Here is a 22149-nt window from a genome sequence, read left to right as displayed (position 1 = left end):
GCCGCCTCCCGCGCCCCCTGCAGACCCCGCGCGGCCGCGCGCCCCTCCCACTGGGCGGCCGCGCGCCGCCGACCGCGTGTGCGGCGGGGTCCCTCCCCTCGGCGCCTGCCCGCCCGCCGGCCGCGTGTGCTCGGGCCCGCACGCCGTTGTTGCGTCCCCCACCCGCTCCTTTCCGCGTGTACTCGGAGGGCGCGGCGCGCCGCCTACGCAGGCCGGAGTGGGCTGGGCGGCTTCCCTTTTCTCACGTGCTCGCCGCAGCGCCCGCCGCCCGCGGTCCCCGCGCACACCCAGCTCGGGCCCGCGCCCCGGGCCTCCGTAGCTGTGGGCTCACCCACGTGGACCGCGCGGCTGGCCGGCGGGCCCCGGAGAGAAAGGCTGTCAGGTGGCCGCTGGCCGCCGCCGGGGAACGCGGGAGCCACCGGATGCTGATGCGTGGCGGTTTAAAAAAAAAAAGGATGTCTGGTAATTGTGGGTTTTTTTTTTTTTTCTCCAGCAACGAAGGTTTTGGGAACAGTAAAATGGTTCAATGTAAGAAACGGATATGGTTTCATCAACAGGTGAGATGACCGCCGCTGAATCCTCGTGCTGTCTCTTGCATGCTCTGCCCCATCTGTAGGCTTTGCGGACTTAGGACTGTTGGAGCTTGTGTAGGTTGCCACCTCTGGTGTATTGTTAGTGGGATTTTGTTTTCCTTGGTGACTTGAAAGGATTAGTGGATCTAGAGATTGTCTTTGTTTTGCAGCTAAATGTTAATCTAAAGCTAACTTGAAAGGTACAAAGCGATTTAAAAGGCAAGCGGAGTGAGCCATCTCTTACCAGTTACGGCAAACTGAGAAAGCTAAGATCTGGTATAATTCCGTTAGGCTCAGGCCCACTACATTTTTATCTTCGTCATGCTTTAATACGTTACTGAAATTGGTATTTGAAAATGTGAGCCACTAATTATGTAGGTTATTTACAACTTGTTAACCTCCAGAGGCAACGTGATTTGATAATGCAAGTATGTCGTTTTGACTAAGGTTATAATTCCTTTGTTTAGTGTCCCACTATATGCTGTTTTACAATGCCTCTGATAAATTTCACGTTAGGGCTGTTTTGACAACAGTTGTTTTTATTTGCTCATACTGTAACATTTGGAAGAAAATGAATGGCCCGTTTCCTTTCCTCAATTTTTATTTCTCGTACTTCTTTTCCCCCAAATCGTACTTGCTAAAGCTTTGGTTGTAGCTTATTAGAGCGGTCTTAGTACGCGGTAACATTATTTTTCGTATTTGAAGGCAAAGCTACAAACTGCATCTTTAGGATTAATCCTTAGAGTTGTTTGTAGCTATAGTGATGGTAACAAGGGCAGTTTACTCACAGTGCTCTTCATGGTCTCCTTATCAGCCAGGCTTCATATCCAAGATGGCTGCCAAGGCAAGTAGTGCAGTTACAGGGGTGTAGAGCACTGTGCACGCTAACAGCAATATTGGCCTTACAGGTATGATACAGTCATCTCAGCATTTTCTGTCTTACATCCTTACTTACACTAGACGTTTGAAAGAACTTAAGAATAAGAAGTAACACCAGATGTTTCTGAAATGGGCACTACTGAAGGAAGCCAAATGGTCAAGATTAAGCTTAGACACAACTGGCTGGTGAAAAACTGTTAGTTACTCAACCATAAGGTATTGTGGAAGCGTTCAGAGCAAAAGAGATTGTAAGCATTTGATGGGTCTGTTTTCCACGTTTGCAGTTGTGGGGAAACATTTTGTCTCTTCCAAAATCTTTAGGAATTTTCCAGACTGCCTTTGGGACAGGCCAAGGCCACATTTTTTTCATCAGTTTTTTGATAATGGTCTGCTAGTGAGGAAGGAAGGAAGGGAATGATTTGATGCCAGTATTTGATCACTTTTTAGGTGATCTCTGAATTTGTTAGCATTTCCATTAGTATTTCAGTCTTACTCTGAGTCTCCTTATTGGCCTCACGCTTAAACCAGTGGTTTTCAAATTTAAGTGTGCTTACCTTGGAAGGGTAAAAATGCACATTCCTGAAATCTTCCTTCCCAGCTTGGATTCATTGGGTCTGGGGCACATTTTTAAGGAGAATTCCAGGTGATTATGGCTTGTGGGCCTTACCTTGAGAAACACTGCTTTTGACCTTTGACCCAATGTGATAGGATATCACTGGTGTGCACATTAAGAGGGACTGTAATTTGCAGGCTTTTAAGTAGTTTGTGCTTTAGAAATATGTTTTTTGTTTTGCTGCATTTGTTAAATGGACTTAGGTTATGATATTTTTCAAGTGAACAATTGATAATCCAAGATAAAAGTAGTTTTTCATATACTCTAAATTTTTATTCTGTGAGGTACCATTCCTTGAATCTCTCTGTTCTGACTTGCAGTCAACTCATTTGGCTATCACACAGGGCAAGTTAAATGTGAGTTGGCGTTTGATGATGCTTTGTTCGGACTGTCTTAACTGCAAGTATTTTGTCACACTAACTGGTTCAGATGTGCTTTACATTTCTAAGACTGGTCGTTTCAATGAATGATTCAGAGACTTGCACAAGACACTGTAAAACCTAACAGCAGGTAAGTTCAGGAGAGGTTTACCTTACTTAAGGGAAAATGTATGTCTTAAAGAACTGTAGTTCTGGAAGCTAGCAGGTGGTTCGGGGCTGGAGGCACTTGGCTCTCCTGAGAGAGAAAGTGTGTGTCTCACACATGTATACTGTTTCTGTATAAAGGAGAGGATGTAGTGTTGGGGATGATTGGTGTAGCTCTAATTTTAACCTCAGAATTCTATGAATTTTATATTGTGGGTTGTTAAAGTGTTTATAATTAAGATACATTTTTAATGTAAAATTTTCCTTTAAAGAAATGTACTTTTATTGTAAACATGTATTTCAGTCTGTGTTATTGCCTGCGATAATTGTTATAGCCTTGTTAGAATTATTTTTTAAAGGGTTTCGTTGTACAAAAGGTGCTAAATAAGAGTATAAAGATTTTAACACAGCAAAAATGTTGGTTTTATTTTGTTAGGCTATGTAGTCTAGGAATTCATTGTTATTCCTTTGTGTGCTGCGTCTGCAAAAGATAATTGGATTATGTGACTGGAGGCGTTTATTAACCCCCCAAAATTACTTTTCATTTTATGATAAACTTCACTCAAGACTATTGAAGATGGCATTAGAAGGATGCCACGGGGTCAGTGGTTTCAGGGTTTGATTCTCTGCTTTTAAATCTAGAAACTTGATGTTCTCTTTTGCTTCCAGGTGTTGAGGATTAATCTATGCTCACCAAACTTATGAAAGATTGGCATGAATCAGTAACAATTTATTTTTCAATCGGACATGCATCTTTTTATAGTGACCAGAATAGGAATACTTTTCTGTTACCCAGAGTACTTAAAAAGCTGAATTGTAAGGGTTGGGCAAGGTATTTGGAGCAAAAAGAATCAAACAGAGAAGAGATCACAAACTGGTGGCCTACCTGATCAGAGTATCTTCTTTTTTTAAGAGCTGTATTTTAGCTTTGGGGTGTTTAGTTCCATGGAAATGAAAATCAGCTGGTCATGAGTATTACGGCCTGTAAATGAGGCATGCATTCTCTTTTTACGACAGTCTGTCAGGCTTAGTTCTCTCCTGTTGTTTGACTTCCCTTCCTATATGCATTTCTGTGTATTACTTTTTACCCATGGTCTAGGATGATATTTAATAAACCAAGACAGGGAAGGGCTTAGCTGTCCCTCCTTAGAAAAAATACTTAGTCATGGCTGTCAGGTTTAGTCTCCCTTTGCGGGGGCCCTACCTATTGGGGATTCCACGTGTATATAACTGATCCTTCATTATGGTGGTGATAAGAGTAGCAAATGTTTATCAAGTATTTATGCTAGGAACTATAGTAAATGGTTAAAATCAGCTAATGGATTTAATCCAACCTTTCAGGTAATAGGTACTATCCTGAAACACAGAGAGGTTGAGTAAACTTGCCCCAGAAGTGTAGCTGCTAAGTGGCAGAGCTAGGATTTGAACTCTGTTTTCTGACAATGGAGTTTGTGTGCGCTAACTCCTGTTATTGCTGTCTATGAAAATAGACCCTAGTCGTCTTCAGTTTGGTTGTTTCTACATGGTCTACATTTTCTACAGATAATGGGGGCAGAAGTTATTCTTTGCCATTGAAAGGTTCTTCTTAAATGATCTCTAGCTTGTCACTAGAGCTGTATGCTACTAGTTCCCCAGATTTGAAAAGCTTTCTGCTTTTCACTGCCTGTTTCATATAGTTAGGGATTGCTATAATATAGTTCTAGTTCAGCGTGCAGATTGTCTTTAGGAAGTAAAGGACTTGCTTAATACCTAATATTGGGAGGCAATTAAGGAATTAAAAGAGAGTATTAGATCTTTATCTTTAAACTCATTCTGGTTTTATATGGTCTGTGAACCAAGAACAGGTTTTGCCTTTTTATAAGTGTTGTTAAAAAAGAGAAAAATATACAACAGTCTGTGACCCTACAAACCCTGTTAATTTTAACTTTATAGACCTGTGGAAAGATGATTGCCAAGTCTCTTGGGCTGTTAAAGTCAAACCGATCATAACTTGATCGCACAGTAAGAACCAAGAAATCATAGGTAGCCTGTAAGCTAAATGAGTAAATGTTGTGGCACTAGGGAAGGCTTGAAGATTTGGTGGTGTGCTAAGGGAGGGATGGGGCGGGCTGGAAGGGGGTGGAGGCATAAAAAGACATACCTTCATTGTCCTACATTAGGAACTTTGAAGAGACTTCCATTTTCTTTAGATCCCTGCAGGATTTCTTTTTCTTTGGCATTCTCAACTTAAAATGGTATCCCCTTTTTTTCTAAAGTCTCTTGCTATCTGTGTGATTTCTTTTTCCTTGAAGTCACTGCTGTGTTATTTGCTGAATAAGAACAATGTTATATTTCTAGATAGGTGAGAAAAGTATGTTTTCATTAAAAATTTTTTCAGTAGTAAATAATGATCTATTAATACGAAGAGGCGGAGTAGAAGAATACAGCAAAAAGAGTACACTTGACTGCAGGAGAATGGGAGGACTGGTGTGTGATACATGGAATGACACTGTTGGAATACTGTAAGTCTATGCTGTCCAATACAGTAGTAGGTACATGTGGCTATTAAGCATCTGAGAAACTGAATGTAAGATACTTCAGTGTTTTATGTTGACCATGTATGTTGAAATGATCAAATTAGTTTTACTTGTCTTTACTTTTTATTATGGCTACTAGAAAACAAACTTAGATATTTGGCTTTACAAATAAGGCACTTTGCCCAAGATTATGTAGTTAGTAATGGGGATAGCCAGGATTCCAACCTTGGCTCCAGTGGTTCTGGTTAGGAGCTCTTAACCATTGTGTTCTATATCCCACCTTGCCCCTCTCTCCTCCTTCCTCTCTGATTAGTATGACTTAACATACTATAACATGTAGAAAACCACATTTGGTAATTCAGCTGCTGCCTTAGATTGAATAGTGGTGGCCTTCTAGATAGAAATCCTTGAGGATAGGCCACATCTTATTTTTATTTCTTGTGTTTAGCACAATGCCCAGATAGCTAACTAGCACAAGTAAATACCCAACAGTATTAAAGAATTGAATGAGGCCTTTGGGCTTGCTATCCTTTCATCATCAGCCCAGTGGCTTCTGGTAGATTAGAGCTGGCTAATGTTAATGAATAGTAGACACTCAGCAGATACTTTAAAATTGAGCACCTACCATGTTCCTGTAGTAGGCTGCGTGCTAGACAGAAGAATGGCAGCCTCTGTTTTCAGTGACTTGGCTCCATGGGGTTGGAGCTCATACTTTGGCTTGTGTCTAACCTTCCACCCTCGGTAAAGTATGGTAAAGGCAGAGGTATGCCTCTTGGTTCTCAGGAGGTAAGAGGCAGTGCTGGTGATGCCTCCATTCTCTCCTCATTGCATTAATAAATAGCTAAAGGTTAAAACATGCTTCTTGATGAGCCATTTTGGTCATCTTTAATTGCTGCTTTTCCCTCTTCAGTAAGATCTCTAGTAGCCATGACATGCCTTTTTTCCAGTATTACTGTAGATCAGGAGTCAAGAAACCCTCTCAGAACTGTTTTTTTCTGGCTGGTGAGCAAAGAATGGTTTTTACATTTTTTAAGTGTTGAGGGAAGTGAGGGGGCAATATGCAGCAGAACCCTGGTCTAATTATACGAATAACTTTGTGTACTACAGGTAAGGATGTAGGGATGCTTGTTATTCATTGTTGTTCTCTCCCAAAATTGGAGAAACCATATGCTGTTATCTGCTTCTACAGCTGAAATATGTAAAGATTTCCAAACTGATCCTTTTTGAGTTTTCAACATGATAAAGCCCAGGGCCTGTGGAATCAAATTCTACCACTCTAAGCAGATGACCGCATACTTCATTTTCCTAATTTGTAGAACGGGGGGTTAATATAAAAACACCTACCTTGGGATTGGTATGATCTAAAGAGTTAAAGCGCTTGGCACAGTATCTGGAACGTAAACCCTCTGCAGTGTAAGCTGTTAGGTATCTAAGCTTTTCCCCTTTTGTGGGTGAAGAAAAAGATCCAGTTAGGAGGGGGCAGCTTTCCAAGGCTACACAGCTGTTAATAGTAGAATGAGGAGTAAAAATCAGGTTTCCTATTGGTAGTGCCTTGAACTTCTTGGTAGTCCTTTAACAAGTTGCAACTAGATTGATGTATTGCATCCATACTGTAGTATAATGGCTTGGCTAAAACTACATTTTTTGATCTGTCAAGTTTTTCCCTAAAATCTACGTACTTTTTTTTTGGCTGCATTGGTTCTTCATTGCTGCGCACAGACTTTCTCTAGTTGTGGCAAGCGGGGGCTACTTTTTGTTGCGGTGCATGGGCTTCTCATTGCAGTGGCTTCTCTTGTTGCAGAGTATGGGCTCTAGGCTTGCGGGCTTCAGTCGCTGTGGCTCGCAGGCTCTAGAGCTCAGGCTCAATAGTTGTGGTGCATGGGCTTAGTTACTCCGCAGCATGTGGGATCTTCCCAGACCAGGGCTCGAACCCATGTCCCCTGCATTGGCAGGCGGATTCTTAACCACTGCTCCACCAGGGAAATCCCCTAAAATCTATATATCTTTTGACCATGATATATTCTCTTATAGACTGGTTTAGTGACAACAGAATAAATGAATATCACCTTGTCTGGCATGACATCATTAGTGAACATATATTGGTTTCCACATAACTCTGTACCCAGAAAACCTCTCCCTAATCTGTTTTCCAAGAGATGATTTATCTTGTGTGTACTACTTGTCTTGTACTATCTTTAAGATTGTCCTGACTGGAAAAGTAGTTTTGGTGAATTTTTTTAGTACTCCTTTTACAACCCTGAAGTAAAATTCGTAGATAACTGCTTTTACTTCTTTTTATTGTGGTGTATAATATTTTCCATCTGTAAATGTCTATTTGCAACTACATTAGAAAAAATGTTGTATTGGCTACCCAGATACATGGGTAACATTATTGTCAGTAATGAAAAATCCCTCTCTTGAAAGCTGCATCTTTTAGGAAATTATAATGCATATTGAAACTGTAAAATACTATATTCAAAACTCAGTTAATTTACACATGAAAGTCCAGGACCAAATATCCTTTACCTAGTCATCTGGCAAGTCTTATACCCTTCACTCCCTTTAATGGAAGTAGTACCCCGTCTTTGGAACAGCCTTAGAGCTTGAAATTCAGTTGTGTAGAGCTTGAAATTCAGTTGTGTAGCGCTCTCGTTCTCTCTCTCTCGTTCTCTCTCTCGTTCTCTCTCTCTCTCTCTCTCTCTCTCTCTCTCTCTCTCTCTCTCCCTCCCCCCCCCCCCCTCCCCCCCCCCGTGTGAGTGTGTGTGTGATCGATCCTGTTTCCATAAATTGAATGTCCTCATGTTATGATAATCCAAGCTATATGGATTCTTTGGTGCATACATTGCTCCATGGATCCGCAAGGAGCCAATAGTCAGTAAACCAGTCAGGCTAGTTCATTGTAACCTTTGTTCCTTTTGTCATTAAACACTAGAACTACTATTGAGTCCTTTCTCAACTCTGACCTACTGACAATAGGGTAGGGTAAATCAATAAAGGTCTAGAAATGTTGTTGCTCCTCCATTGCTTCTTTTCGTTCATAGTATCATCACCGTGATCTCCAGTCTCTAAGCTAAAAATTCAGATCATTCACCACTGCCCCCTGACTTCTAGCCTCCATTCATCCACAGAGTTTTTCCCATATTAATTCAAGAACGATATCTCAAGTCTACTCCCTCATACACAGCCCCTTAGTCCAGGCCTCCATCAGTCCTAGTCTGGACTTCTGGTGTAGCTTTTATAACTAACAGGTCTCCTCTTGGCTTCAAACTTTCCATAATAGCAACCATTTTTTAACACCTAATAATTTATCGTGTTCTAATTTATCTAATAATTTATATGTCCACTACATAAAAGTGTTTACTGGCTTCTCTACCTACATGATGATTTAGCCCATATTCACCCTTCCACACAGCCACAGCCCTAGCCATATTCTAGGTTGAACCCAATTTGCACTTAATTTGCTCATTGTTGGTTTTACCCATGTCCGTGACCTCTCCACCTGGAACATCTTTCTCATTTTCCAGTAAACTCCTTTAAGACTTAGGGCAAATGTTGCCTCCTTTAATAGCTACTTGTAAAGTCCTGAAGCAAATATTTCAACCATATTTGTTTAGGAACAGACTAAAGATTGGTGTCATATGAAGTGAAAAAGGGGGTTGTGTGTGCTAGTAAAAAATTTCATTCATCTTCACCTCCTTAGTTCTCCAGCATAAACAATGCTTTCCGTGTGAATGATGTCAGTATTGGTGGTGTTCATATTTGTACTTCATTGTGATCTTGTCCCTCTATTTTAATCAGTACTTTATTTTTAAGAGCAGTTTAGGTTCATGGCTAAGTTGAGCAGAAAATACATAGTTCCCATATACCCCAGGCCTACACATTGCACCCATGACTTCCCCCACTATACTGTACCAAAGGGATACATTAGTTACAATCGATAAATCTACACGGACACATCATTATCATTCAAAGTCCATAGTTTACATTTAGGGCTCATTCCTGGTATTGTACATTCTGTGGTCATCTTTATGATCCTCAAGGAAAGTTGGGAATTGGAAATGGTAAAAAGGAAATGATTGAGGATGAAGTGAGAAAGTAGGAAGCTAGTAATTAATGGAAGAGAATGTGTTCATGATCTCTCCTACTTAAGTTAGTAACCGTGCTCTTAGAGGTAGGAGTGGGTTGTGCAGGAACGCTGTTCAGTAGGATGAGGAGTGACAGAATGTATGTTGCTAGTCACTTCTATCCTCTTAATAGCTTAGTAGGTCACACTTCATTAGTCTTTAATCCTTCTAAGGTAGATGGTGAGAGTTATTAGCAAAACCGTTGTGGCTTACTGGTTGTGTTTTTGTTTTGTTTCTTAATTTCCTAATGGCTGGTTGGCAGCCGAGAAAGTCTCTAAAAAGGGGAGGGGAGTGCAGAAAGGACCAAGTGTATTCTTAATCTTTGGCAACATGAAATGTAGTGTTCAATTTTATAACTTGTTCAACTTGGTTCTGTCTTGTAGGAATGACACCAAGGAAGATGTATTTGTACACCAGGTGAGTGCTCGTGTGGGTATTTACCCTTCTGGCTCAAGGCTTGTGGGAGGAAAAGGGTGGATAGCTTGTCAACAACTGTTCCTTGCAAAAAGGTTAAGTCCAGTCACCAAACAATTTAGTTCCCACAGGAAGAGGGGTAGTACAGCTTAAATGTGTACATTGAAACATTATGTTGGCAGTTTACTTAATTAAAATAGGTGTTTCACATTGGTATTTTGTTAATGGCTATAGCTTTTTAAAATGTTGAATCTGCTCTACTTGTTACACTAAATTTTGAAACCTAATTTCAGATGAACTGAAAACCTCCATTAATCTAAACTTGAACTAATACCATTGCTATAGATACACAGAAACTTTGACAAGATGCTGTTAGAATTACCTCTATGGTAAGGACAAATAACAGTAATCCTGGGAGAAATCGGCCAAAGTTGCAAAATACATTAATTTGAAATGAATGTTGAAAAACTGGCAAACGTAGCATAGGTCCTTCTGTTATAACAGGATAGGTGCTACATGCTAAACTTCCCCCACAAGTACCATTTAAGGAAAATATTTTGGAAAATGCTTAAACATTAAGGAGTTTATTGTTAAAGTAAGCCACTGCCAAATGAACACTAATATTTCAACCTTAAGTATATCATAGGCCCCACTGGACTTAATTATCCTCATAGGAATGCAGTGGGTAGGAAAAATGTTTATAAATGTGTACTTTTATGTACTCTGCAGTTTTTGTTTTTTTTACTAAGACTGTTGAAATATTGTCAACTTGTATTGAAAATCACTCTAAGAACTTTTTAACCACTGTACTGTAATGTAGACATCAAAAGACAAAGTCAGTCTACACATGCCTTTATTCAGGGAGATATGAGCTTGGCTGGCAGCATACTTCATAGGAAGGGCTGTCCTAGGTTGGTGTTTTGTAGCTCTCTGAAGTGCCCTGTACAGCACTCAGTGGCAATCAAGGGGGAAGCCAGATCAATTTCTAGATACATCAGAAGCCCTGTCCAGTAATCACTGGGTCAAACATATAAGCATGGAAACTTTTAAATTCTAAACAAATATAGGACTGCTCAGGCAAAGTGTTATATTAAGACAAATGTTTATTTTATAAAATTGAATACCAACACTTAATCTGTTCCTTACTTCCCTTTTGCATGTTCAAAGGAATTTGCAGAATTAGGTACAAGAGACAGCAAGCTTGCCAGTCTTGCTGCCTGTCAGCAACAGTAAAGGGTTTGGGAAGATTGGGGAGGGCGTTGAAAATGCTGACCAAAATAAGAGTTTGGGATTTTAATTACCCATACTTGTGCTATCCCCTATGACTGCAGATAATTGAGTTATATGAAAGGTATGAAAACTTTGTGACAGTTTAGATGACAGATGAAATTAATTATTTGGCTGAATGCATATCACCCGCTTGTACCAACCCACAAGGTGTCACCAATATGCTTTCCTCTTTATTTTGGAGGTGGTTTCAACATTTAGTTGTTTCTTAGGACTTTGGCTGCTCAGGTCTTGGTGGTGTATCAAGGAGACTGCAGTTCTGGGCAACTTAGCTTAATTGGCTTCAGATTTGTTGGTTGTCCTGCCTCCTCTGGAATGGAAATGCATGAGTGATCCTGTAATGGATACCGCTGTGATGTAGTAGAATGAACATGGGATTTGGAGTCCCAAGACCTGGATTTAGAAAAGTCCATACTCTGCCACTTATTATCTGTGTGACCTTGGGCAAGTCACCTAACTTTTTAAAGCCTGTTTATTACCTTAAAAGAGGAATAATAATGCCTCACATCATCTGTCATAATGAGATTGAGTGGGTAATGTGTGGAAGAACTTTATGGAAGTACTACAAACGTGAGATATTATTCTTCCCCTTTAACTTTGTCGTAGAAGTCTGGAGAACAAGTAACAATGTGAGATTTAATGTATTCTGGGGAGGTAATAACCAACTGTCCCAGGCAGTCGGAATATTAAAAGTGGCATAGTTAATTCACGTGAATTGCATTTCCATCGAAGTATTACCACAGTCAGGTTGGAAGGGATTTTGGTTGACATTTGTAATTGAGTTTGATATGGTAACACAGGGACAAAGTTGGTTTGGTCAACTTTGAAGCATGCAAAACTAAACTCGCCTGTCATCTAAACTGGCCCTGTGTGGGGCTAGCTTCTACTATTAAGTGCAGTCTTTGGGGATAGATGGATATCCTCATTTTGTTCAAAGCTACATATAATGCTTTTGCAAAAAGCGTTTTAAAATATATATCTATATAGTGTCTGTCTTGAGTGTTAAATTACTTGTTTTAGTTTGGAAAATAGTGGTAAAATGCTGGGGCCTTGTAAGATTGGAGTATTTTGGTTGAGGTTGGGGGTAGCATTGGTCCCTGTTTTCCTAAATTTATTGATGGTTTGGTCTTATTTAAAGCTAATTTTAAGCGTATATCCAAGCTAAAATATTGTTGACTCTGGTACATTTTAAATGAAAAAGCACATTATTCTCCCCTGTTAATCTATTTTTGGAATGTGATATTACTAGACTGCCATAAAGAAGAATAACCCCAGGAAGTACCTTCGCAGTGTAGGAGATGGAGAGACTGTGGAGTTTGATGTTGTTGAAGGAGAAAAGGTGAGGATGCTTTTTGTGTAAAGGTTTGACTTCAGTATGGAAATATTTTGGAGATCTCATCCATTAGGATGGTGGCTCTAATGTGGATGGATGGGTCAGGTGACCACTTGAACACAGGTGCATCAATCCTAATGTGCTGGCTGCAGTTAGAGGGCTATCTCTTCAGAACAGTGAGGAACTAATATTTAATCATTTCTATGCACCCCTGGCCACAGAGACCCTTTTTTATTTGCTTTGTGTAAGTTTTGTTAAGTGTACTTAATTCCATTGTCACTATCAATATATGATGGCTTTTGTAGGGTGCGGAGGCAGCAAATGTTACAGGCCCTGGTGGAGTTCCAGTACAAGGCAGTAAATATGCAGCAGACCGTAACCATTATAGACGCTATCCACGTCGCAGGGGTCCTCCACGCAACTACCAGCAGAATTACCAGAATAGTGAGAGTGGGGAAAAGAATGAGGGATCGGAGAGTGCTCCTGAAGGCCAGGCCCAACAGCGCCGGCCCTACCGCAGGCGAAGGTTCCCACCTTACTACATGCGGAGACCCTATGGGCGTCGACCACAGTATTCCAACCCTCCTGTGCAGGGAGAAGTGATGGAGGTAAATGTGATTTTATTTATTTTTAACTGCCGTGGTATTCAGACTTCTGTCTGGTTGGGTTTTTACTGGTCCATATTGGCTTGATTTCCATTGCCTTTTCAGGGTGCTGACAACCAAGGTGCAGGAGAACAAGGTAGACCAGTGAGACAGAATATGTATCGGGGTTATAGACCACGATTCCGCAGGTATGGTTTGTATTTTAAAATTTCTCAAGCATGTATTAGGACTCAGCAGCATCATGCTTCTTCTGCAGGCTTTTTCAGTCGTTTATCTGTTAACACTTCACATTTTCTTTCATCAGATACCTAAGAGATGAACCTGAAGTCAGTTATCTTTGAGAATGTGTTCTTTGCATCTTTGCTGGCACTGGTTAAAAACACCTTTATAGATGTGGTCTACTTTATGCAGTTGGTTTTGTTGTTGTTTTTCTCTAATGAGGGTATGGAATTTCACATGTTCTGTCCTTTAACAGGTAAGAAAATAGTAGTTTAAACTGCATTGTATTATAACTTTAAAACCTGGTTCATTGGGAGGGAGAAAGGTAAAAGGTAAGCATATCTTTTTAACAGAGGGTATTTAATTATTAGAGTATAGAGTAATTAGGGAAGAGCTCCATGAGCCAGACACGTTTATACATATATGTAGCACACTGAGGCAGTGTTCCCAGTCCCACGATGTTAGGATTGACTGTTGTAGCAGTTATTTCTTTTAAGGGTCTTAGAGCATTGAGTCTCCAGATGTGATCCCTAAGACTAACAGGTAGTATACTATTTTCAACCTAGACATAGTTACCTTGTTGAAATACTACAAATAATCACAATATGTTTTAAAATAGTGGTAATGTTTATCTGTGATAATGATAAATGGTCTAAAATAGGCTTTCATGGCAGTCTGTCCATGTAAATTCCAAGAGCAGAATCCTTGGTCTACTTTTTCTTACATTGTAGAGCTGCTTAAACTTTCTACCTAGTTTCATTGGTGTTCTTAAAAATAGCATGAATTTTTGTTGTCAAGTGCTTCTGTTTTACTGTTTGCCTTTTGGTTTAAGTTAGACTAAATGGTCTCATTTGAATGAATAGACTAGTATTACAGTGTCAGATAATTGCTATGGTGAGATAGATAGATAAGGTAGATAGATTGATTTGCCTTAAAGTATCAAGGAACGCAGGGCTTTCCAAACTATTTAGCCAGGAATTTTTTGTTCAAATGAGTAGTAAATGACACATGCTACTTATAATCCATGGGGTGAAATTCTGATTGATGTAGATCCAAGAGCAAATTGTAAGAAATCTGAGACCAATATAGCAGGAGTTTTGCTGAGAAGGAGACAGGTGAGGTGGCAATAAAGGGAAATGTGTCATCAAGAAAGGATTTTTTTGTTTGAGAAATAAGAGCATATTTGTAGGCTGGAAAACGTAGTAAAAGAGGACAGTTGTCAGGGAAGTAACTGCTAGAACTGTCTTCAGTTAGGATAGGATTTGGTCCACAAATAGTGGGTTAGTCTTTTGCTAGAAACCATGGGCATTGCATGTGTAAGAAGCCAGAGTATATGGGCCCCGGTATGTTAGTGAAGTCAAAAGGAGAGAGGGGTGAGAGAGGTTTGGGGAGTTTGGGACAAAGATGTGAAATTATCTCTAGAAGAGAAATAGGGGAAATCAAATAACAGTGTTTACAAATTTAAAGTGGGTCCACCCAGCATGGCAGTACGTTTCCAGCCGTTTTGAGCAGCAGCCTCAGATTAGGCATAGCGTTAGATTTGTTACCCAAAGATGACTGAGTTTGAGACTGGTTATAATGATTAATGGTGGACTTTATACTTGGAGAAAGAGGGGAGAAACAGATTAAGGAAGAGTAAGTGACAGAATGAGTGATGGGATCATTGGATTATAGGTCCTAGTGGAAATAGAGTGCGAGAACAAGACACCTGGAATAAACCGGGAAAGTAAGGGGTGATTAGAGAGTGGAATGCTTGAAGTTGAGAAAACCTAGGTAGCAAACAAGAATTGGATGGGAAGTAAAGAATCTGAAAGCCCATATTATTGGGGACTGTCATGATAATTACAACAGGAAAAGTGTAGTAAATGGAATGTGGCATAACATAAGATTTGAAAGCTTGGGGTTTTAGAATTCACTTTAGAAGCCGCAGTGATAGGGGTGGGACAGCCACCACTTGAAGGCTGTTTTTCAAGGGGAAGTTTCGCCGAAGACTGGTCATGAGTTCACAAAATGTGGGGAAGCAGTTTCAGGAGAAGGGGTGGGGGGTGGGATTGGGAGAGATAGGTGGGAGATGGGAGGGATTAGAGGTGAACAATAGAATGTACGGATCTAAATAGGAAATTAGAGGCTATTATGACCTATAATATTTATGGTATAGAAGGATGATATTAATCTTGGTGTTCATTTAAAGCATGCAACTGACTGGTATTTAGTATATTCACAAAGTCACGCAGCCATTACCACCGTCTAATTCCAGACATTTTCATCACCGCCACGCTCCCCCCAGTCCGCCACCCCCAAAGTCCTGTATTCATTAATAGTCACTCTCCATTCCCCTCTGCCCCAGCCCTTGGCTACCACTAATCTGCTTTCCCTGTCTCTGGATTTGCCTATTTCGGGCATTTCTGTGTCTGGCTTTCAATTCACATATTTTTAGGGTCATCCATGTTGCATGTATCAGTACTTGATTTCTTTTTATGACCAAGTCATGTTCTATTGTATGAATATCACATTTTGTTCTTCATTAACCAGTTGATGGGCATTTGGGTTTCTTTTTTTGTTGTGAATAATACAGTAATCACATAATGGACACTGTTTTGGCTGTAGACCCAGGAGTAGAACGGCTGGGTCATATAGTAACGCTTTGACATTTGTTGCCAAGCTGTTTTGCAAAGCTGCTACACCGTTTTATATTCCCACCAGCAATGTATTGAGGGTTTGTTTCTTCACATCCTCCCCAACATGGTTATTTTTCAGCCTTTGGATTATGACTATCCTAGTGGGTATGAAGTGGTTTTGATTTGCCTTTCCCAGTGACTAATGGTTGTTGTGTACTTTCATTTATATGAAGAGAGCATTTCTTCTTTGGTTTTGACTTCCTGCATTTTTAGCAAGTGTTCATCTGTAAAGGATAGTTAGCACTTGTTCCCAAACCTGGTTACCTTAAAGCCCATGTTTTTAAATGACATCAAGGTGTTGATAGTGTTGTACCACCTTTAGTCCTTCCATGGCTAACTTTGTAATAGATTATACTATGGGTAAAAGCTTACGAGACTATTAAAACCAGTTTTAAGCATTCATCTTCCAGTTTATACTTCCAAATCCTTTTCCCAGGTCATACTCAATTTGTGAAATAAAAGCCAAATTTGCTCTTTTGATTTTGCTAAATTGCCTGCAGACCACTTGATAAACAGGAAGGCCAGATGTGTTAATACTGGTGGCTAGGTTAAAGAAAGAAGGTTTTATCATTGCAAGTTTGCACAATGTTCATTCCAGGGGCCCTCCTCGCCAAAGACAGCCCAGAGAGGACGGCAATGAAGAAGATAAGGAAAATCAAGGAGATGAGACCCAAGGTCAGCAGCCACCTCAACGTCGGTACCGCCGCAACTTCAATTACCGACGCAGACGCCCAGAAAACCCTAAACCACAAGATGGCAAAGAGACAAAAGCAGCCGATCCACCAGCTGAGAATTCGTCCGCTCCCGAGGCTGAGCAGGGCGGGGCTGAGTAAATGCCGGCTTACCATCTCTACCATCATCCGGGTAAGTAAGCATAGATAGCCTTCTGGCCTCTGAGCAGTCATGAGTGGTGTCCATTAATGAAAGAGGAAAAAACCCAGTTCATCAGGTAAGGTAAGCCACTTAAACATACAATATCTTCTACCCAAACTAATCATAACATGACCTGAATATCCCATTTTGGTAATGGGGCGTATCAGAGCCATACTTTGGCTCACTAACACTTGGAGGCCTAGCTTTACATTGTATCTTGAATGTGAGAGCCTTTTGTCAACCTTTTTGGATGATTTTACCAGTAAGCAGAGGAAAGTCTTGCTAACCTTACCATAACAGGTAATGTTAATTACATTGCATTATTTTTCATTTTTCAAAAATAAGTGGGATAGCTACTAGGATTAATAACCTAGGTGATAGTGACCAATATGGTTGGTCTCTTTGGGAAAAGTGACAACTTTGGCATTGTATCATCAATTCCAAAATCAAGGGATTCCCTTTTTACTTGATTCTAGGAGGCATTTGGCACTAGAATTATTATTTTCAGCCACTGATACTTTTTTTCCCCTCTATACTATTTTCTGAGTGTCAAAAGGTCATCCAGAACCTAGGAGTAACCATTCTTGTTACACAGCAGGGTCCACCCCTGTTACGAATTGCTGTGTTAAGATAAGCCAGTATGAGATTTGTTAATGCCTTCCCTACTTAGCTTATTTGAATCTGGAGCAGTGTGGTGTACTAAAAGAAAATTGCAGTGAACTGCGCGAGATAATTTTAAAACTTCTTTTCTTTTACAGTTTAGTCATCCAACAAGAAGAAATGAGTACGAAATTCCAGCAATAAGAAATGAACAAAAGATTGGAGCTGAAGACCTTAAGTGCTTGCTTTTTGCCTGTTGACCAGATAACTAGAAGTATCTGCATTATCTATGCAGCATGGGGTTTTTATTATTTTTACCTAAAGACGTCTCTTTTTGGTAATGACAAACGTGTTTTTTAAAAAAAATAAAAAAGCCTGGTTTTTCTCAATACACCTTTAAAGGTTTTTAAATTGTTTCATATCTGGTCAAGTTGAGATTTTTAAGAACCTCATTTTTAATTTGTAATAAAAGTTTACAGCTTGATTTTTTCAAAAAAGTCAACAAACTGCAAGCACCTGTTAATAAAGGTCTTAAATAATTGTCTTTGTGTATATTTCTGCCTTGTTTCATTTTAGTTTATAAGTACTTTCTGGTTATAGGATCCTTATTGGCTTAAATCTATCTGTAGATAGGTGGTACTCATTGGTATTTAGGAAATTTTTAAAACTGTGTAAGCCTTTATTGAGTAGCATGCCTGTGGGCCCGTACTGAAAATTAGAAAGTATTTACTATGGTAAATGGTAATATGGCCATTTTCCTTTCTGTGAGCTGCTTTTACTGGGAGGCAGTGGTAAAGGAGAAGAGAGAGGGCATGGTCTGGTGGAGACTAACTGGACTCTAATCCTTGGAAGCCATTTATTTGTGCCCTACTGTGAGTTACTTCAGCCTGTGGATTGAAGGATACCCACCTTAGTTATCAGATGCCTGCCACGGAGACTGGTGTACTTGGTTAACACAGCTCCTTTGCTTGGGCACAAATAATGCAATGCTTGTGTGAAGTCTGCTTAAAGAACATAGAGGTCAGTGACATTCATTTTGTTCTCAGCACCCTTGTAACCTAAGCCTGTTCTGGCTGTTCTTTTATAATGTTATTAAAATGCCCTTTGGCTTCCTTTGTGGAATAGTTAATGACTGCTGTCTAGAGACTAATTCTGGATCATTCTGGCCGGCATTTGAGGCCTTGGGGTTATAGAGTCGGCTAGAGTGGCACATCCGGGAGCCATGCAACGCTGTGTGCCTCTCCAGAATGGGCCCAGGATTCACAGAACTGAGATCTGCGTTGCACTGATAGTTTTAATTCAGGAGGCTGATGAATAAAGTGGGGAAAAAATAGGCAAGTGGGCTAGGCTAGTATCAGTCAACACTTTGAAATGCCTTTTCTGAATTTGGGGCCACCTCTTTGGATGTTGAACACTGCTGGTGGTATGTAGTGTTTTTTTCTTATAGATGCATACATTAGGATATATGTTGTGGAAATGATGCCAACAATGCTTACATAATCCAATAATGTTGGAATGTGATTTTGAAAACGATGGCAAGGAAGAAAGTTTTTTGTGATGCAGTCTTGCTGCCAGTGTTGCAAACAACATTTTTTCGTGTGTATTTGTCTTGTGTGAATTTACTTCACTATGTGTAAGGATTAGGTAGCCTGTGAGTCTCTGATAGCTGAGAGAGTACATTCAGTCTTGCAGCCAGTCTGCAGGTTTAGAACCTGGTCTACCGTTCAGATGCACCAGCATGGGACTCTGGGGAAGTCAGTACTGTTTACTAGAAGAGGGGTGGTGGAAGCAATGCTTTGCAGCAGTAGCAGCAGTGATTTGCTCTGTGACAACCTTCCTTGGCTTTTGACACTTATCCATGAGTTTGGTTCTCCAGCTGTGTAAGGGTTATGAATACCTCATGTTCTTGGAGACCCATGTGACTGGAGCAGAGAGCACGGAAAGTGCTATGGGCATGTTGTCTTCTTTCGTTCTGGTCAAAATTAGGTGAGGATGCTTATGGTTTCTGTTGAACCTTGTACTAGATGACATAGGCAGTGAGGTAAGACTTAAGGAATAGGTGGTAGTGGTAATAAACCAAAAGAGCTAGCAGTCAAGAATGGATAATTTGTTAGTAATAGTAAATGGCTAAAATTTATTTTGTATAATAAATACAGTAGTATCAGGGAAATATATTTAGGACTAACATTTTCCAAATATCTGGGAAGAAGCAAGACCATTGAAAGACATTAAAGAAAAATGGACATTTACGTGTTCATGAATATTGAGAATGATGTCAATCCATCTATTCACGTTAGGTTCAATAAGGGACTTCCCTGGTGGCCCAGTGGGTAAGACTCCATGCTCCCAAAGCAGGGGACCTGGGTTCAATCCCTGGTTCAGGGAACTGGGTCCCGCACGCTGCAGCTGAGACCAGGTGCAGCCAAAATAAATTTTAGAAAATCTAAAAAAAAAAAAAAGATTAGGTTCAGAAAAAAAAAAAAATTGGTGGGCTTTAGAAAAGGAAGAAGAGAGGTTGGGAGGTTAGAGGAGAGAAAAAGGTGTAGTTGTCTTGGAGAATGGGGAAAAAGTATACCAGGGAAATAGAATTGCCAGCAGGTGGAGGGTTGGGTTTAACCAGAGCTTGGCCAGCTGAATCTAATAGGAGGAAAAAAGCAAAGGTAGTGAAAGTGAATGCAAGATTATAGTTGATGCTATTGTCCCCCAGCATCCACTTCCCCCATCCCCAGATCCGGGGGTGAATCCTGGGTAGCCAAAGTCAGTAACAGTACAAAGCCACCTTTGGTGATTGGCATTGTCCAGGAGTTGGCAAGTATTCCACATTGGCCCAATGGAGTAAAAGTACTAATTTAAGGGAGCTGGAAGAACATGAGGTGGTGGCCTTAGCCTGGCATACTCAGCCTGGAGCCATGTGGCAGTTACTGGTAGTGGCAGTTCAGGTTAGGATGATGTGAGTAGAAGACAGGAGGAGGAAGACGGTACTGGACATGAAGAGGTCAAAAATAGACCATGGTGTTCAGTGAGTGTTGCAGTTCCCACAGGTGTTGGTAGAAGTGGGTGTGGAGAAGGCCCAGGAATGTGAAGGAATGCTGCTGGATAGTGGGCTTAGCTTGAAAGCATGGGCTGCAAGAAAATTTGTGTTTAGAAGTGGCAGTGGCGTAATAGACTTAGCCCACTACCAGACAACACAGTACTTGGTGTTGAAGAAGAAAAAAATCATCACCGAAAGGGCTCCAAGGGAAGTAGCGTCCTAGGCACGAGTCTGGTTAGAGAGAGAGTAAGAGAACATTAAGAGAAAAAGCCGGTGACTGAGCCCAGAGGTCACAATGGAGGGCTTGGGAAGGGAGCAATGTTGGGTCAGATGAGCAGGGGAGAGCTAATGGGAGCTGTAGTGGCAGTGAATGGGAATCTGGTAGAGATGAACAGGCAAGTGTAGCCCATGACAGGCTTAGGCCTGAGGTTCTGCTAATGGGAGGATTAGTCTGACACCAAGGCTGGTAAGCTGGCTTGTGGCTGGGGAAGGAGCATTTTTGTTAGGAATTCTGCCTCTCCCTGCTCTGAATGGTGCCTCAGATATTGGAAGGCCTGCTTACATCCCATCAGTCTGGCTGCTGGTTTTAAAGGCTATAAATGATACAAAGAAGTGAGTCAACTTGCACAATATTTACACCTATCCAAGTGATGTTTTAGTACTTCTTACTGGTTCGGGGCAGCCAGCTATACAGCCCTTCTGTCTGGGCTGAGAAGCTGGTGACAGGGGATCTGGATGATTTTTATTTATACCTTTTTGGCAAGGTGCAACGTGTAGGGATCTCAGTTCCCTGACCAGGGATTAAACCCGGGCCCTCAGCAGTAAAAGCATGGAGTCTTAACCACTGGACCACCAGGGAATTCCTGTGGGTGATTTTTAAATAGAATGATTTTCATTTTAGATGACTCTGGGACAAAATAGTGGCCAATTTGGACATTGCTATAGAAGTCCAGATAAGATGAGACCATAGATAAGGCAGTAGGAAAGAACATCAGATTTGAGATGTTCTCGGAAATGGGGTTGACAGATTGAGGTGACTAGTTGAATGTGGAATGAGGAAGAGGGAAGAATGGGGCATGATTGCAGAGTGGTGATACAGATGGTGCACTTGCTGGAATAGAGAATACACAAAGGGGAGGGGTCTGTTTGGTTTCAGATATGCAGAGTTTGAGGTGTCTGGGGCATCCATAGGGAGTATGTGGGAAGCAGATTTGGAGCTAAGGAGTGACGTGTAGGCTGAAGCTGAACGTTTGATGCTCGTCAGGTGGCTATTGAAAGCTGTGGTCATGGAGGACATCACATCAGAGCATCTGTGGAGGCCCAAAGATGTGGGGAATCCAGGAAGGGGGACGTCACAGAATCCTAGAGAACAAAGTGATTCAGCTGGCATCAAAACCAAAAGGTCCAAGAAGGTGGAGGCTGAAAAGTGTCCACTGGTGACACAGAGACTAAGGGTGAGAGCAGCCCTGTGGAAATGGGGTTGCCCCAGACTCAGCAGGTTGAGGGGTGACTAGGGCTGCTACTCCCACAGCCTTCCCCATCTCGGCAACAGCCCATTCATCCTTACAGGTCCCAGCCAAAACCCTCAGAGTCTATCCCAACTTCTCACTTTTTAGAACACTCCACATCCAATGGGTCTGCAAACCCTGTTGATTCTGCCTTTGATATAACCAGAATTTGACCACTTCTCACCACCTCTGTCCACATGGGTCCAGACCTCTGTCATCTCTCACTTGGGTTATTGTAGTACCTGCTAGGTGAGCTCCCTGCTACCTTCCTTTTCCTGTCCCACCCCTCTCTAGTCAATTCTTAACATAGCAGCCAAGGTGTCTGTCCTCTTAAAAGCCATGTCAGACTATGGGTCACTTCTCTGCTCAAAAC

At 41.1% G+C, this 22149-nt stretch overlaps 1 protein-coding gene across 1 annotated transcript in view; it reads left to right on the top strand.

Annotated features, from left to right (window-relative positions):
- The window catches only part of YBX1 (Y-box binding protein 1), an 18651-nt gene extending 873 nt beyond the window's left edge, over positions 1-17778 (top strand). Inside the window, exons 2-8 of the mRNA XM_029228664.1 lie at positions 494-557; positions 9612-9645; positions 12179-12268; positions 12568-12870; positions 12973-13055; positions 16363-16628; positions 17396-17778. Of these exons, the coding sequence (XP_029084497.1) occupies positions 494-557; positions 9612-9645; positions 12179-12268; positions 12568-12870; positions 12973-13055; positions 16363-16597 (809 nt within the window). The 3' untranslated portion in view covers positions 16598-16628; positions 17396-17778. The remainder of the gene's footprint in view (positions 1-493; positions 558-9611; positions 9646-12178; positions 12269-12567; positions 12871-12972; positions 13056-16362; positions 16629-17395) is intronic.
- The last annotated feature ends 4371 nt before the right edge of the window (positions 17779-22149 follow it).

Source organism: Monodon monoceros, unplaced genomic scaffold (genome assembly GCF_005190385.1).
Source record: "Monodon monoceros isolate NGI ecotype Baffin Bay Population unplaced genomic scaffold, NGI_Narwhal_1 Super_Scaffold_18, whole genome shotgun sequence".
NCBI classification, from domain to species: domain Eukaryota; kingdom Metazoa; phylum Chordata; class Mammalia; order Artiodactyla; family Monodontidae; genus Monodon; species Monodon monoceros.
This window is presented reverse-complemented; position numbering and strand designations above follow the sequence as displayed.